The sequence below is a fragment of the Eretmochelys imbricata genome, chromosome 4 (assembly GCF_965152235.1).
Source record: "Eretmochelys imbricata isolate rEreImb1 chromosome 4, rEreImb1.hap1, whole genome shotgun sequence".
Taxonomy (NCBI): Eukaryota; Metazoa; Chordata; order Testudines; family Cheloniidae; genus Eretmochelys; species Eretmochelys imbricata.
This window is the reverse complement of record NC_135575.1, coordinates 4,686,092-4,703,709: the sequence shown is the minus strand read 5'-3', so window position 1 is coordinate 4,703,709 and position 17,618 is coordinate 4,686,092. Positions and strand designations below refer to the sequence as shown.

The 17,618-nt window shown below is 41.2% G+C and overlaps 1 protein-coding gene across 1 annotated transcript in view; it reads left to right on the top strand.

The window, feature by feature from the left end:
• TNKS (tankyrase) overlaps positions 1–17,618 on the top strand; it is a 280,881-nt gene that overhangs the window by 228,539 nt on the left and 34,724 nt on the right. The window contains exons 14-18 of the mRNA XM_077814807.1: positions 5,525–5,670; positions 6,786–6,951; positions 9,988–10,207; positions 10,481–10,590; positions 14,701–14,889. Of these exons, the coding sequence (XP_077670933.1) occupies positions 5,525–5,670; positions 6,786–6,951; positions 9,988–10,207; positions 10,481–10,590; positions 14,701–14,889 (831 nt within the window). The remainder of the gene's footprint in view (positions 1–5,524; positions 5,671–6,785; positions 6,952–9,987; positions 10,208–10,480; positions 10,591–14,700; positions 14,890–17,618) is intronic.

Here is a 17,618-nt window from a genome sequence, read left to right as displayed (position 1 = left end):
TGGACATGATAATAGACCAGTATGCCTAGTTAAGGGCAAAGTGAGATGATCCAGGGACTTTGTCGTTCTGTTGCCTTATAGCCATGTCAGTTACAGATACAGGCCAATCCGCTGGTCTGGGGAGAAGAGGGGGACACAAGGATCTACTTAATTGTCTCCAAAATAGTGGGGGAGTCTTTGTCCAGTTTTGGACTTGAAAAGAGTCACCTCCTTCCTCGGGATTCAGGATGGAGTCACTAATGCCTGTTGTTCAAACTGAACCATCTCCAGGATATGCCAATCCTTGAGTCTCACCAGAAGTGTCTTAGATTCATGGAAACAGGAGCAAATCGAACAGATATCCTGGAAACCCCACCACCCCCCACTGTTCCTCAGACATTCTTGTCAACTGCTGGAAATGGCCCACTTCGATTATCACTACAAAAGGTGTCCCCCCCGTTCTCCTGCTGGTAATAGCTCACCTTAAGTGATCACTCTGGTTACAGTGTGTATGGTTACACCCATTGTTTCATGTTCTCTATGTATATAAATCTCCCCGCTGTATTTTCCACTGAATGCATCCGATGAAGTGAGCTGTAGCTCACAAAAGCTTATGCTCAAATAAATTTGTTAGTCTCTAAGGTGCCACAAGTATTCCTTTTCTTTTGCAAATACAGACTAATATGGCTGCTACTCTGAAACCTGGAAATACTCTGGACCTTGGATTTATTGTACATTTAACCCCTTCTCCCATCCGTGATAGTCAGGGTACTACAGAAGTTTGCCAGATCTAGGGGAGCTTTTTGTAGCTCCAGTATGCTGGAGGGGGGATAGCTCAGTGCTTTGAGCATTGGCCTGCTAAACCCAGGGTTGTGAGTTTAATCCTTGAGGGGGGCCATTTTGGGATCTGGGGCAAAAATTGGAGATTGGTCCTGCTTTGAGCAGGGGAATGGACTAGATGACCTCCTGAGGTCCGTTCCAACCCTGATATTCTATGATCGAAGAAGGCAGTGGTACCTGGAAATGGTGATGTCTGTGTCCCCACCCTCTCTCCAGCTCTTGTTAATTCTGTACCCAGGGATATTGTCCAGTAGTTCATGATGGCCCAGCACAGTTTGCAATCTCAATTGAGGCTACAGTGCCAGTCATCCTGGATATCTTGCAAGCGTGTGTAACTTTGAGCTTGAGCGTCAGGTACATTCGAGTTCAGGCCATGATAGTCACAGTGTTCAGAGGCTCAGTTGGTGTAGTCTCAGTTGGCTATCACCCCAAAGTTTCCAGGTTTCTGAGGGCAGTGGATAAACTGAGAGTGGTAGTTCATTATCCGAAGCCTGCATGGGGCTTGAATCTGGTGTTAAGAGTTTCCATGGCTCTCCCTTTGGATCATCTGAGAAGCATTTCTCTGTGACTACTATCCTTAAATCCTGTTAGTAATAGCATTATGTTCAGCAAGAAGATAAGGGAGCATAATCCCTTTCCTGCAAATAGCTGTATATAATTTTTCTTGGACAAAGTCATGCTAAAGACTTGGCCAGAGCTCAGGCCCAAGACATTGTCTGTCTTTCACCTAAACAGAGAATTTGCCCTACCTACGTTTGGTCCCAATCCTGAGATGGCTACATTGCTCGAGCCCTGCAGATTTGTGTGGATGGGACAACAGAGTTCAGGCAGACTCAGAGCTTTTCATCATGAACCAGGGTTTAAAAGTCAATTGCTATTCAGATCTGCTATCTCTGGATGCATCAGAGAGGCTATACAGCAGGAAAGAAAGTACACCTGTAAAGTTCATCCTATCTGACAAGAAGGATTTGCAAGGTTACTTCCCACATCTTTGTCAAACTTATGGAATAAGCTTGCAGATGAGCCCTTTGTCAAAAGGTGTTGCAGGCAGTTGTCTAATGATGATCACACCTGTAATAAAATGATTAACTTCATTGTGGAGGTCTGAAGCATCTTCACTGCCGTAGAAAAGAGAAGGGGAAGGCTTCCTTACCTGTTTTCTTTTTTGAGCTCTTCTATACCAGTTCCTATAAAATGCTGGTGCCTGTCTCATGCCTGAGAATGTCAATGCAGAGTCCCTGATATGGTCCAATTGCTACAGTTAGTACAGTTATTTAATGGTTTTTGAATAGCATCAGTCTAAATTTTTCTTTAATACTGCTTTCGAAGTATTCAACTGAAGGCTGAGCGATGACAGACCTTGATAGCTGAGTGTATGGCATCCGCAAAAGTCTCAGTGTTATCCTTTAAATGACGGAGCACATATACATTGCATTATACGTGTATGCTCCCAATGCAGTCAAGTTGGAGATTTTTGCCAGCAGTATCACTACACGACACATCTGCCCCTGCTCTCCTTGTGCTCTCAGACAAGGACATAAAAGGGGCGGCCCGCTGCCCTCCTGTCAGGTCCTTCTCGCTGCCTGTGGCAAGAGTTGGAGCTCCCTAAAGCCTTAGCTTTGGTCAGCAAGCTTTAGAAAACTTTGTCCATAGTTGTTATAGTTATACTGTAAGTGTATTTTAGAGTGTAGCATATACTGAAGTACTGAATAGTGTAGTATAGTTATGTCGATATAGTTCTATTAGTACCTGGAGGATTTACTATGACAAAATCTCCAGGTTTTAGATAGTGTGCCACTTGCAGGGCCATTATCCCTTTCACAGATGGGCACAAGAGTTGTCTGATTTGTTTGAATGAGGGGCATGTGGGGGTCAAATGCTTTATTTGTACCTCCTTTCCCACCTGAACTAAGAAGCAGAGAGAGACTGTTGCTTGCAGGTTCACCTCACGAAAGAAGGCAATGTGACCTGTGTCTGAGCCATCTCCCAGTTGTGATCCTGGGGCCTCTGGATTGACTCAGAGTGCTCCAGCTTCTTCTGAGTCCAAAGATAAGTCTGGAAGCAAACATCATGCTTCCCCATTTCTGTCTGGGTCAAAGAGTTCTAAATGTTCATTATCTCGCAAGACCTCTAAATCTAGGTCTTCTCCCAGCAATGCATCTAGTAAGTCCTCCAGCACCCCCCGGAAAAGGGGAGTACAGAGTATGGCGCAGCCAGAGGGCTGTGTTCTGAAGAGAATGCCGTGATCCTTGGAGCGACACGGGTCCAGGAGCAGAAGTGATGGTGGGTGAGAGATCACCAACAGTCAGCGTACCGACCTGTGCAACTGATCCGCAAGACAACCAGCAGGAGGCGTTAGCGTGGTGAGTCCCACCCCATCACAGGGTCTAAGCTATTTTCTGAAAAAACAGATACCATGCACATGGTTCAGTGGTAACAGCCGACACATTAGTTGTTTGGACATTCCAATTTTCCCTTTCCTGGACAATTGGCCAGTGCAGGCAGCAGCATTAGATGAGTGTTATCATCATCATCGCTTGTCTAGGCTTGTCTCAGAGAATCTTTCACAGGATTTCTGATTATATCAGACTCTGCTACCAGCTTATTAAAGTCTCTCCTCCGTCAAGAATAACAGCTCACTCCACCAGAGCTCAGCTTTCCTGGGCAATGTTCCAATAGCTGATATATGCCAGGCAGCAACATGGTTGTCTGTTCCTCTTCTACTCATTATGCCATTGCACAAGCTCTCTCTATGATGCCAGCTTTGGCAAGTCAGTGCTACAGTCTCCATTTTGGTGATCCAGAGTCCCTCCACCTGAAAAGGAACTGCTGATGAGTCACCTACATTGGAATGTATGGGAGCACAGTCAATCGAAGGAAGAAAGAAACAGTTACTTACCTTGTAACAACTGTTCTTCAAGACCTGTTGTGCACATACACATTCCACGACCCTCCCACCTTTCCTGGTGGTTCGGTCATTGCTCACAGTGGTGTTATGGAGCGGAGAGGGAGATGGTGGAAATGCCTCTCGTATGCCTTCACCTGGGAGCAAGAGGAGAACACCCATACTGCTGGCAAAAGTCTCTGACTCGAGTGCACTGGGCACACATACACCTACAGTGAATGTGTAGGTACACAACACATCTCTAAGAACAACAGTTACTGTAAAGTAAGTGACCATTTTTTCTGTCTCTGTCTGTTGATTGGAGAAACTATAACCCCCAAGTGTCTGGACTGATACAGAAGATCTCAAAAAAAGAACATTAACAGGTAAAGAAAATTTCCCCTTGCATTACCACTGCCCCTCTATCTCACCTTCTCCCATACACCCTCAGCTTATCATAGCTTTGGCAAACATAAGTGTGGTTGAAATATTGCACTGTTGGTTTCAGACACAAGGTGTCATAGAAAAATTGAGCAAAATTGGTTCGGCCTTGTATGTTGTCTGGTTTGGGTATATGTGTTACACATACATACAAACACTTCTCACACTGTGTGTTCCAATCAAAAATGTTGTGTGAACCAGCTCAATAGCTGAACTGACTTTATTCAAGCTTGATTTGTTCTGTATATTGCTCTGAGATCTATAGAACAAACAAAGTCTGAAAAAATGGGTTCATTGGTTCTTAAGTTAAAAATTGAAAAGTTTTTTCATACGTGTGTAGAATTTGTGGCAGGGAAGAGTCAGTTCAGCCTAAGGCTTATAATGTTGGAGATGAATATGCACAATAGACTTTGCCAGTAGAATTTGTGCTGCGGAGGTTGGCCAGACAGAAGTCTCAGTCCCAGTACTGTGGGGGTTTCCCTGTGCTTCAGAATAGACTAGAACATTGCGTGGTTATAGTTGGTAAATGTTTACTCTTTAATGGTGACTACTGTAGATCTAAGACAGGTTTGGATGTTAGGGCCACTGTGAATTCTTTTAGCTTGATCTAAACTTGCAAGAGTTTTTAAAGCCTACCAGACCTTACAAAGATTTCACCATTTCCCAGACTACCTTGTGTCTGAAGAGGGAGACAGAGGGGTAATGGTGCCTCCCCATTCAAAGCAAGCGACCTAGACAAAGGAGCACATGGCTAAGATAAGAGTTCTTACCTCTGCCACTAAGTGGCCTTAACTTTTCATTTTTATGTAGCACTTTAAAAGTATTGTTTAGCTAGATCTCGCAACATTCTGTAAGAAAATAGCATCTTATTAGATGGGCTAATAGATGGGTTAACGAAAGTAGAAAGGTTGTGATTTCTTCAAGATCATACAGTAAATTGGTATAAGAGCCAGGATTAGAGCGTAGCTCTCCTGACTCCCCATTTCACTAGATGCCATTGTTTAATCCACTATACCACAGACCTCCCTAAACAAGCCACTAACATGTCTTTCTGATTCCCCATCTGCAAAATGGGAATAATACCTGCTTGCCTCATCTCTTGACCCAACTAGACGGGGATTCTGTTTACCAGTATTCTAACTTGTGGATTTGGAGAGGTGAACTCAAAATATACTGCCTTAAAATAGGGGGAAAGTTGTCAAATCGAAGCCATGAACAATTAGGAAGTGCCCATGTTCAAGTTTATGAAAGGTCCCACTATCAGAAAAGAATACTTTTTACTTTAATTAAGGGGGAAGAAATGAGTTGAAAACATAAACAAGTTTCTAACTGTGATCAAGTTCTGTAGTAAACGTTTTGTTTCCTCTTTGATCTCAACAGCAGCTTTGCAGTCCTCAGAATGTGAATTGCAGAGATTTGGAGGGACGTCATTCAACCCCGCTGCACTTTGCTGCAGGTTATAACCGTGTATCTGTAGTAGAGTATCTGCTGCACCATGGGGCAGATGTGCACGCCAAAGACAAAGGGTAACTTTTCACTGTTATTTCTTATTAACCAGTGCTCCTCACATTCATTGTGGGAGAGAGTTAATAGTCTTCTCAGCAATGTTTAGCTTTCTGATAGTACTGGTATCAAAATATTAAACAATAGTATTATAGTTGGGATAACTTCACTTCTTTAATCTCTGCAGCTTTTTTCTCCTCTGTTCTCTGTTTTGTTTTTGTTCTTTCTGCTTAATAGCAGTTTATCAAATATTTTGGAAGGTCTAAAATTAGCTTTTTACTTGTATGATGTGAAATAGCCAGGGTGAACGCTGTACATTTTTCTCTTCTTCATAGATGGTTTATATTAATACAGAAAGTTAACTTTTAAAAAGTTAACTATTGTTCTCTCTAACTATTACAACATGTTTTCCCCCTTTTAAATCAAACTATCAAGAAAGGCTAGAAATACTATACAACCTCTTTATTATTTCTAGACTTTCCAGGCACTTTGATTTAAAAGGGGGAAAACATGTCACAGTAGTTAGAGAAACCAATAGTCAACTTTTAAAAAGTTGTTTTTCTGTATTAATATAAACCATCTATGAAGAAGAGAAAAATGAACAGAGTTTCAAGGTTAGGTTCAGATCCTAAATGTCTTGAAGTTTTAAGCTCCTTTCAAATGGAATTGAGTACAGTTTTTTCCCCACAATATTACACATGCATGGCTTACTAATGCCCAAACTTCACGTGTCAAATGGGATTTTAGCCACCCACTAAAACCCTTTTTGGAAATTTACACCCAATTGTCCAAAGTCGACATTACAGCAGTGATTCTTGCAACATATGGCTATTGTTAGCAATATTGATATGGCCTGTTTATAGAAATTATTAATAATGACAATTGGTCGAACATCATCAGTTAGAAATATCATTGGCAGGAACTGAAGAAAAGCTGTTTTCATTCACTTCCTGGAAAAGGGATGTTCATTTCATATGTACTTCAATAGAAGGGCATGTAAAGCTGTGAAACTGGGGCTACTAAAAGATGCTAATAGTCTTTTTTTCTCTCTGAGGCTGTTTTATCCACGGGAGCTTTGTAAACTTGTATTTGAATTCGACTTTCTGTGACAATTAAAACTTTCTTTCTCTTTGATTAGCGGCTTAGTACCCTTGCATAATGCCTGTTCATATGGACACTATGAGGTGGCCGAGCTATTGGTGAGGCATGGGGCCTCTGTCAATGTGGCAGACCTGTGGAAATTTACCCCGCTGCATGAAGCAGCAGCAAAAGGAAAATATGAAATCTGCAAGCTGCTTTTAAAAGTAAGTCATTTACAATTACCAAATGTATTTTTAAATGTGTGTTCTGTTACATTTAAGATCTGAAACAAAGACCATTTTATTATTTTTCAGTGAATTAATTTGAATCCATTTTCATCTTAAATTTTACTGTGATATCTGGCGCTTTCTATATTGAATGTAAAGTCATTTGAAGTGCCTTTCAGAACATGTTCACTTTATTAAAATTCATCAGTACAGATGATTTTTCAAGACAATGTTTTAATTTATTCTAAAATATTCCTCTAATACATTCAATAATGTCAGTTAAATAACATTTACTTCATACAAACTGAAACAAATGGAATTAGTTTAAGGATACAAAAAAATGAACTTTTACTTGTGGAATAGTTGCTACAATTGAATAAACTTTCATTGGTATTTGTGCAAGTGTACAGAATACAGCAATAATTAAATGTGGTCTTTAGAAAATATCTTATGTATGAGAAAATCCTCAGAGGAAATGTAAATTAAGACAGTTTGGAAGAAGCACGATAATCAGCAGGAGTGCTCAAGCTAACAGCCCCTGCTTTAAACAAAAACCCTTAATGAGAATGTTTAAAATAAGCTTGACAAAATTGCAAGAAATTATTAGGAAAATTAACCCCACACATTGTTTTCATCATAGGCGTTTATATACTTTTTTTAAAAGGTAGGCAGTTGTCAAGCTCTCTTCACCCCTTTTTACATGGTTGCTGCTTAGCCAAGCTATTCCTACTCAATCTTGTTAATTTTTCTGAGGACTTTTTCACTTTGATGGAGGACCACCACAGCAATTTAAAATCCTGCTGCAATAGAACCCACAAGCTCTCCCTCACAGAGGTCCCAGGGCTGGGCTTGATGAGGGCCCCTAAAGCGACATCTGATTACAGAAGTTATCTCAAACTCTCAAATGCAGTTTTCTTTTATCAGCACTGGAGTGCTCTGCAGCCCAGGATCGTTCCAGTGGGGAGTTAGCCGTTCTTGTACTCAACCTCAAAGGATCCTCAACAAAAGTCAGTTCCTTAATAGACACATTACAGAAAACTTAGAAGCACTCCCTAAGGTCCCTAGGAGGTTGAGGTTATATAATACCTGTTGTAAATCAGACTTCTGCATCCAAGAGCTAAAAGGCTCCAGTGACACACCCTTAAAATTGGCACTGTTGGTCTTTAAATCTGTTGGTCCTGAGTACATTTGAGACGATTTCCTTGAGCCTTGTACTGGTTGGTATTTGTGCTCCTAGCCCGCTGGTTACGAAGGGTTTCTGCTGCTCTGACCGGCAATAATGCCTTTGTTTTGGTGTGCGCTGGGATGCGGAATGTGCACCCTCCTGAAATCTCCCTTACTTTGTTCCGCTTGAATTTAAAAATATTAAAAATAAAGTTGTTTTTTCAAATGTATTTTTGGGAGGTATGCTGTTGGCCTTATCTCATGTGACCTTCTCTTCCATTACCTTGCTTTGAACTGCATCCTCTCTTTTGCTTCTCTGTGCTTGTAGGTGAAGAGGGCTGTCTTTGTGTTCCTTAATTTTTGTCTGTTTCTCATTAGCATTCTCCCTGTCTGTTTCTATATGGCCCTACCAGCATATATCTGAGCCCATGGATGTGTGTTTTGTTGTCCTCCAGAAGGAGAAAAGTTCCACTTTGAAACCTTTCACATTAGGGATCTAGAGCTGTAATTTTCAGAAGACTGCAATAGACATTTTAAACAATGTGCCACAGAGAACACTTTCTCCGAAAGCTGCTTGGATGCATTAGAGCCAGTCTTTGCCCGCTTCTTCCATTCACATCCTTACTCTATACCGCTGTCTAATAGACACAGCCTTGGAAGCAGGAGAGTGGTAAGCTCCCCCCCTCCCTACCTCCCCCCAAATTGCCCACCTTAGCTAAACAGCAGGGCTGTTTCGCTAGTGCTAACAACTGTTAGACTGCTCTGAACATTGCTATACAACACAGTGGGTAACATGTTGGCGGTTGCCAGCACCTTGTCTGTTGCAACTCTCCCACTGTTATGACACCACAGGAACTGCACCATTGTTAGCAATGGTGGGAAAGTTAAGGGGAGCTAACCTTTGGTAAAAACATTCCCTTATGTAGATTCACATTTCTCTCCTGAATCTCGGCTTTGCTACATTATTGCCATTAACAATGGTGCAACTCACTAAGTTGTAGTGATGCAATGCGTCCCTGTGGGCCATCCTCTTCTGAGTGCTCCATTGCACTGCATCAACATTCAGCACTCCTCCATCTCTTCCAGGACCAGCACGCTGGGTACCTATTCCACAGGGCCCAGATGTAGAGGTTTGTGGGAATAGTAATCCCCAGTTAGAGAAACTGTACTAAAAACTTTTAAATGTGGATTGTAGAAATCAGCATTCTGTATTGTATAAAAATATATACTGAAGTTTTGGAACAAGAAAGCCTTTATGTTGCAGTGCAGCAGCTTGTAAAGCACAAAACTCAGGAGCTGCAGTAGGTCAGAACAGAATTATCAGGGTATAGGAGGAAACCTGCACAACCTGCAGAGCGGATTTCCAAAGGGGTTACAGGAGCATTGTCAGATTGTACGGAAGTGCCTTTACAACACCAGTGCTTTTAGATTATGCCAGCACTGCAACTGTGAAGAATGACCACATGCAGAATGCAGCTGGGATGAGCCTTGCTCCAAGCAGTTGCCTTTACAATGATGCAGTTGCAAAACTCGTGAACCATGGCAAGCTGTGTAATGTATAGGTGCAAGAAGTTACAAGTGCAGTGTACGTTTACAGCACCACAACCCTCTAGTATAGACAAGGCTCTTCAGACCCGTAAGGTTGCTTTGTAGATTAGCAGTTTGGGTTTAGCTTTCGTAATGTCTGTTCTGTACAGTGGGTATCCACTAAAGTACATGGCTGTTAATTCATGAAAATGGATTGCCAAAATCTCACTAGCTTTGAGAGCATTCCCAGTGCTATGCTGCAGAATGCAGTCCATGAACTGACATACCTAAGTATTGCACTCATGTATTTGTGGCAATAACATGTAGAATTGTTATTTGTAGCATGGAGCGGATCCAACAAAAAAGAACAGAGATGGTAACACTCCTCTAGATCTGGTGAAAGAAGGAGACACAGATATACAGGACTTGCTGCGGGGAGACGCTGCCTTGCTAGATGCTGCCAAAAAGGGTTGTCTGGCAAGAGTGCAGAAGCTGTGTACACCAGACAATATCAATTGCAGAGACACCCAAGGAAGAAATTCAACACCATTACATCTTGCAGGTAAGCAATTTACCAGAGCTTCTAGACTCTCTTATCACAGTTATGCAATGGAATCAACAAAAAACAGAGCATGTTATAAGGAACTGACATAGAAATAGTTTCACAGCAAATTGCCTTGGTTACTAGGCCAGCTGTCTAGACGTATTACAGGAAGACAGTAGCTTGCAAAAGAGGTGCTTTTGAACTCCAAAAATCAAATAGTTTTAGCTTTCCCACCTTCCCAGTTTTTCTGTTAGTTCTACTGATTCTCTGTTTTCATTTCTCTTTTTGTAGCTGGGTATAATAACCTGGAAGTAGCTGAATACCTTCTAGAGCATGGTGCTGACGTTAATGCTCAAGACAAAGGAGGACTAATCCCCTTACATAATGCAGCATCCTATGGGGTAAGTATAAACATTTATACTTGTGATTTAACAGTGCTAAGTTTCTCGTAATTTTGTAATATTTTTAGTACACAAAGTAGGGGGAAGTCTTTCAAGTGGTTGCATCTAAAGCAAGTTATTGCGACAGACTGTCTTATCTGGAACAAAGTTTGGCCTCCGTAGCCATGAGGGAATTATTGGTCCAAGTCACTACGATATCTTACTCCCACGGGTCTCGGTGGCTTTCATAAAAAAGCCCATAATTTGACCAGGAGGGGGATGCAGTTGGTACTACTGTATACAGGGTCACTTACAGAAATTTTGGAGTACCATTGAAACAGTTGCTATTATGGCAACCAAAACATTTGTAGCAAGTTGGCATAATGTTTGGCACCTCTTGTTTTTAACCAAAGAAATCTCTCCTGCAGTTGTAGAAATAGGCAAAGATTCAGATGGTGATTAAGAGTTTGAGTGGGAAGGAAGAGAGAGCAGTGTCTGTGGATCAAGCACAAGTTCATTGTGGAGCAGCACTAGTAGGATGAGTAGTCTGTTAGTGATCTCCCTTCCTTCCCACTCTCACAAAGCAGCATTAACATACAGAGAATCAAGCATCTTTACGTGCAATATCTGCACAGATGTAAGATGGACCTTTCCTAAAACACTACATGCCACTTTACCTTGTGGGTGACTGCAGAAGGAAATCTATTACAAGCAATTGCTTGAAGTCTGTTCTTGAAAGAATCCCAAGTATATGAAAGACTACATACATGACACTAAGTTAATGCCAGATTTGTTTACCTCTTCTAGTTGTGTTTTCCTCTGCTTCCTCCCATTACTGTAAATGCAATTTCAGCAACTAGAACACTGACAAAAATGACTACACTGGAGATCAGAGGGGAAATGGCTTGAATGCGGTAATTGAGTCCAAAATTGTTTTCACGTTTATACCAAAATGCAAGTTACCAAATTGTATATATTTAGTGGTGCTGTTGTGATGCTGTATTTTATGCCTCAGTTTGTCAGTGGTTATTTCAGATACTGTACCAGATATGTTGCAATATGTGGGTATGATGGGAAGGATTAACAATGGAATGCAAGCCTCTAATCTGATTCTTCCTTTTGCTAAGGATCATTTGAAGTTGTTAACATTATTTGAATATTTAAGTCTTGTGCTGCAGGTGTTTTTTTCAAACTTCAGTAAACTAGCTCTTTTCCATCTTTGCAGAACAATCCATCACAGCTCAGTACTTTTTCTCTGTCTTCGAGGTCAATCCTTTGCTTTTAATGTACACATTTTATATAGTTAAACTACAGATTATTTATCACATTTGTTAGCCTTGCGTTTCATTTACTGTGTTTTGTCACAGCTGTATAGGATAGTTCTTTTAAATTCTTAAGAACTGAGCAGTACTTAACCCTTGCTGTTTATTGCTCCCTCAGACATTTTGTCAGCAAATTTAACAAGTTTGGTTTCTCCAATAGCTAAACAGTAAATCTTACATAAAGAAGGCAGCAGGAGAAAAGGATACCAGAGACAGAGCTGGTTTTTTATATGCCTTTGACAGCTCTTGCCTCTGCCATTTACAGATGTCCACAGTCTCTGATTTAGTGTTGTATTAGAAAACTTGGTTTTAGAAGTGGGATAGAAGGGAGAAAAGTGCCAGCCTCCCACAGTTACACAAAGATGTTTCATTTTTAGTCAGTATAAAATATTTATCTAGCCAAAAAGGTCTGATAACCATGGAAGGAGAACTGGGAACTCTCTCCATGTTTTTCAGGGAGTGGAAGTGAGTGGCAATATGCTTTGTCAAAAGTCTAATGACCTTGAAGTAAAATGAACAGAAATTGGGGCAGAGAGTCTTAGAGAGCCTTGAACTGACCATGGATTCCAAATGAAAATGAGTGCTGCGATTTCCGTCTTGCTCTTCATGCAGAGGGCTACAAGTTTACCCCTCGCTGACACCCACAACTTCAGCATCAAGTGTTTTAATCTGCTGAAAGGGAAATTGGAGGGTATTTGGAAGCGAAAATTGCCAATAATTGTTTCACACTAATAATCACTTTAAGAAATCATAATTCCAGTCTAATTCAGTGTCCTCTCTTCTGCATGGTTAACAAGAGTTGTGTTCAACATTCTTTCATCAGCTTTTTTTTAAATTGTTCTCATTGTATATTCGCCATCGGCACCTCTTAATCTCAGTGACATGGCATAGATCAGCTGTGAAGGGCGGAATACTTGGTTGCTCCTGAATTTTTATCTAATATAGTCAACGTTTTTGTAACTCCTTCGTTAAAAATTGCTTTTCCTTTAGTTCCCCCATCTTCATGTTGGATGTACCCTGTTTGTTTACCACATAATTAGGTGGTGTCTTTTATACCATGTGGCAGAAAAGTATGGGAAATACCAATTGCTCTGCAAGTTCAGAAGGGGAGAAGTGAGGTTAGCCATCTTTTAAACCAATATTTCTTGAGCGATAAAGCCAAGCCTTTTTGCGAGAGGTTGGTAGCTACTTTAAAAAAAAAAAAAAAAAACCGTAGGGAAAGATGAAATCTGTCAGTATCATGAATCTTTGGGTTTGGGTCTGTGCTGACTATTTCAAACAAGTTTTCATACTTCAATCTGCTCGTTTTTTTAGCTGAGTATACTGCTTTTGCCTTTATGTAATGATAAATCAGTTAGTAAAAACACTCATAGGAAGGTGGTACAGGGAGTAATTTTTCCCTATAATTTGTTTCCTTTTCTTCTTTTTTAATTTGGATGATGATTTTAAATGGTTTATAGTTGTAAGGGTGGGGTACAGAAGCAAATTACATGTCTGTTAAAATGCCACATCCGTAACTTATGGAAATGAATGTAGATGAGGGAAACTGTACCAGCATCACTTTGGTTCAAAGTATTTTTTGTAGCTCATTGTACCAAATAATGAAATAAATGCTCAAGGGCCAGGTTTTCAAACGGGTTTGTTTCAAAGGGTTTCAGCTGCAACTAAATCCAACCTCCTTTTTAGGAGCCCAAATGGGAGTATTTCTTAAAATGTGGCCAAAAGTCACTAAGCTGCACTAGCTGACACTGTATAAACAACAATAGTTTGAACACAGAAAATAATAATGCTTCTTTTCCCTGGGTTTTCTTATTTTGTATATTTTATTGTAAATCGGTATTCTGTAGATCCTTAACCGTTTGCTTTTTAACATTGGGTGTAAGTCAATGAACTGCTAAGCAGAACGAAAACAGCAGAAGAAACGTGTTCCTTTATCCCTGTGCATACATATTTAAAATCTATGTCAGGCCATACAAGCTACAGCAATCTAAAGAAAGATGGTACTTGTTCCGTTTGTCAGTATCTGGAATGTTCTTCCTGCTCTCAGGGACTTCACAGTGGTATCTGAGCTCCAGAAATAATAAAACCAGTTCAGGAGTGGACACGCTTACTTTCCTCAGCAAAGTCCTCGTCCTACAAACACTTACACACTGGCTATCAGGGATATCACACACTTACAGTAAAGCACATTTGTAAGTATGTGCAGGATCAGGGTCTGAAAATATAAAGAATTCTTTTTAGAATAAGATAATGCAAATCTAAAACTCCACATAATTATCCCTTTTTATAACATCAACCAAAGAAAATCACCTAATCTCATTATTCTGGAGCTGAACTGCTTAATAGCTTATATACAGTACAGCTAAACTACATGATTAAATGCAATCCAAAGCAACTCGCACAACTGATTCCTTTGAGCGAATTGGGAAGTTGGGGTTTCCTTAGCACTTTCATATTTAGAGAAACGTAGTTTATTCAGCTAACAAAATACGGCTTTGTGCTGCCTTATGCGGCTTTGAAATCGCAAAGCTGAGTCAGGAAGAGGAAAGAATGTCCATCATTGTTCGTATGGCCATTGCTGATGGGAACGTTTTTCAGTCTTTGACTGGAGGGAAAGTTGTTGTGACCTAGGCAGGTGGGTGTAAATAAAGGGAGGGGAAATGAAGAGGATCTCTGACTATCCATATTATCTCTTCATAAAAGAAATGAAGATGTGACTTAACAATATCACATCTTATGGCCTCTACATTGCTGTACCCTGTAGCAGCTACTCTGTACTTTAATGATAAAAGTATTGGGTTTTTTTCAGCATGTGGATATAGCAGCGCTCTTGATTAAATACAGCACATGTGTAAATGCAACAGATAAATGGGCATTCACACCGTTGCATGAAGCAGCACAAAAAGGAAGGACACAGCTATGTGCTCTGCTACTAGCTCATGGAGCAGATCCAACCATGAAGAACCAAGAGGGTCAAACACCTTTAGACCTGGCAACAGTAAGTTCATATTGCAAAGCATCAGAAACTGTTATAAAGAATTTGCTTTATGTATTAAATGACACTCAGTGCCTCCACTGTGCCAGTGGTCCTCAGCCTTCTCCACCCTGGGATTTGGGAAGGGTAGGGTGGTCAGGACTTCTTTAAGTCCATGTACAACCCCTCTGTTGGCGGCAAGCCCATGCACAAATCGTAGGATGAGATTCTAGTATCTTAGTTAAGGTTTAAAGTACTAGTTTAATTCCCAGCACTTTAATTTTACCCAAACTGAACCTTTCCACCTGAAATGTCAAGGATGTGAGCTTTAGCCTGCTCACACTTTATTTATTTGAATCCTTTCAGAGAAATAGATCAGACTTTGAGGAAGTATGAGTGTTCCAAAAAGGGTATTCTCAGTTCTTAAATAATTTCTTAACCCTTTTTAGGCACAACATAACTCCAAAACGATGTGGCTAGAATGACCCAGAACCTCCAAACTTGTTGTTAGCTGTAGGTCTTCCTGAATACGTGTCTTTGACTAGTTGGGTTTTGTTAGTGGCAGGATTAGTTAAAAATAATTTCCACATATCTTATAGGGCACACAGAGTTTATGAATTCCAGGTGACCCCATTATTGATGGTTGCTATGTGGGGAGTGGCACACAGAGAACTGGAAAGTAGAGAAGTTTGGAATAGACAGGGGAGGGAGTAGGAGAGTTTGAGCCACAGAAGGGGGTGAGGAGGCTGGGCTGGGGAGGAAAACAGACTCATGGAGTGGTCTAGACACCATTCCCCAAATAAATCCACTTTACATGTTCCCCGTGCACCTCCACACATGTTGCTGCCCAGTGACTCTGAAAAGGACTTTAGGGATCATTGTGGAAGCCAGCTGAACATCAGTTCCCAGTGCAATCTTATGGCTAAGAGGGCTAATGCAGTGCTTGGATTTATAAACAGGAGAGCAACAAGTCAGAGTAAGGAGTTGCTCTTACTTTGTACACCGCATTAGTGAGACCATTACTGGATATTGTGTCCAGAGTTACTGTCCACATTTATTTTAAAATGTTGAAAAAGTGGAGCGAGTTCAGAAAAGAGCTACAAGAAGTATTTGAGATCTGGACAGCCTGACTTACAGTGAGAGACTTAAGAAGCTCAATTAAGTTTTTCCAAGAGAAGGTCAAGAGGTAACTTGACCATGCTTTACAAGTATCCACACGGGGAAGAGATTTCTGACAGGAGAGGTCTCTTCAATTTAACAGCAAGGGCATAATGACATCCAATGGCTGCAAGCTAAAGCTAGACAAATTCAGACGATGAATAAGGTGCAGGATTTTTGTAAAAGTGAGGTAAATTAACCTTTGGAACAGTTTACCAAAGTAAATGGTAGATTCCTCATCTTTCAGAGTCTTTACAGTCAAGACTGGATGTCTTCCTATGGGCTTATCTAAAGGGACATTTAGTTTGCAGCAAGCTAAAAGTTCCCTAGTGCTCTCTGATCTCTTCCTGTTTCAAACCAGGAACTTTTAGTGCACAGCAGCAGGATCCACAGACACTTAATGCACAACAATTTAGTGCAGGATAGACTCACACCCTAGCTTGCTGCAAACTTTGGCTGTGGTGGGAGGTATAGCTCAGTGGTTTGAGCATTGGCCTGCTAAACCCAGGGTTGCGAGTTCAATCCTTGAGAGGGCCATTTAGGGATCTGGGGCAAAAATTGGGGATGGGTCCTGCTTTGAGCAGGGGGTGGGACTAGATGACCTCCTGAGGTCCCTTCCAACCCTGCGATTCTATGATATGTCTGCACTTGGAGCTACTGGTGTGATTCCCTGCTTGTGCAGACACAGTCACACTAACTCATCTCCAGCTAACGCTCTAAAAATAGTGGTGTAGCCACAGTTGTGCGGCAGCAGGGAGCAATGACAAAGGCTCGCCATCCCAAGCATGTACCTGTGGGGTCTCAGCAGGTTTGTCCTGGGGACTGCTGGTGCGCGTTAGCCTGCTGTGCACGGAGTGTCCATGTGGACCCTGATGACTGTGTACTAAAAATTCTGTATGGCGCTTTGATCTATGCTGCTTTGAAATGGGAGTATATTAAAGCACGCTAGTGAACTTTTAGTGCGCGGCCACAGGCTCCATGTGGACAATTGCTGTGAACTAAGGCTATGACTACACTACAGCCTATGTTGTCATAATTTATGGTGCTATGGGGTGTGAATAAACCACCCCACTGAGCGACATAAGTTACACTGACAACTGCCAGGGTGGGCAGTGCTATGTTGGCAGGATATACTCTACCGCTGACAGCTGCCGCTGCTCAAGGGGGCTGGCATAGTTAAGCTGACGGGAGAGCTCTCTCCCGTCTGTTCAGAGCGGCTACATTAGAGAGCTTACAGCAGCACCACTGCAAGCTCTGCAATGTTTAGACAAGCCCTAAAATAGGTTCTCTAGCTCAACCAGCAGTTACAGGATTGAGGAAGGAATTACGTGGTGGAATTGTCGGATCTGCTATGCAGGTCTGATGAGATTATTATACTGGTCTTTTCCGGCCTTGAAATCTATAAAATCACACTGCCATGAGGAAAAAATGTAATTAACTCTCTGACGTATAATAGAAAATAGACCTAGTCTTAAAAAGTTGTGTTAAGTGGGTGCAATTTTTGCATTTTTTTTTTTTTTAGGTTTTTTTTTTTTTTTTCTTCAAAATGAATGACCTATGACAGGATTAAATTTATGTTATGAGATTGTTGGGGA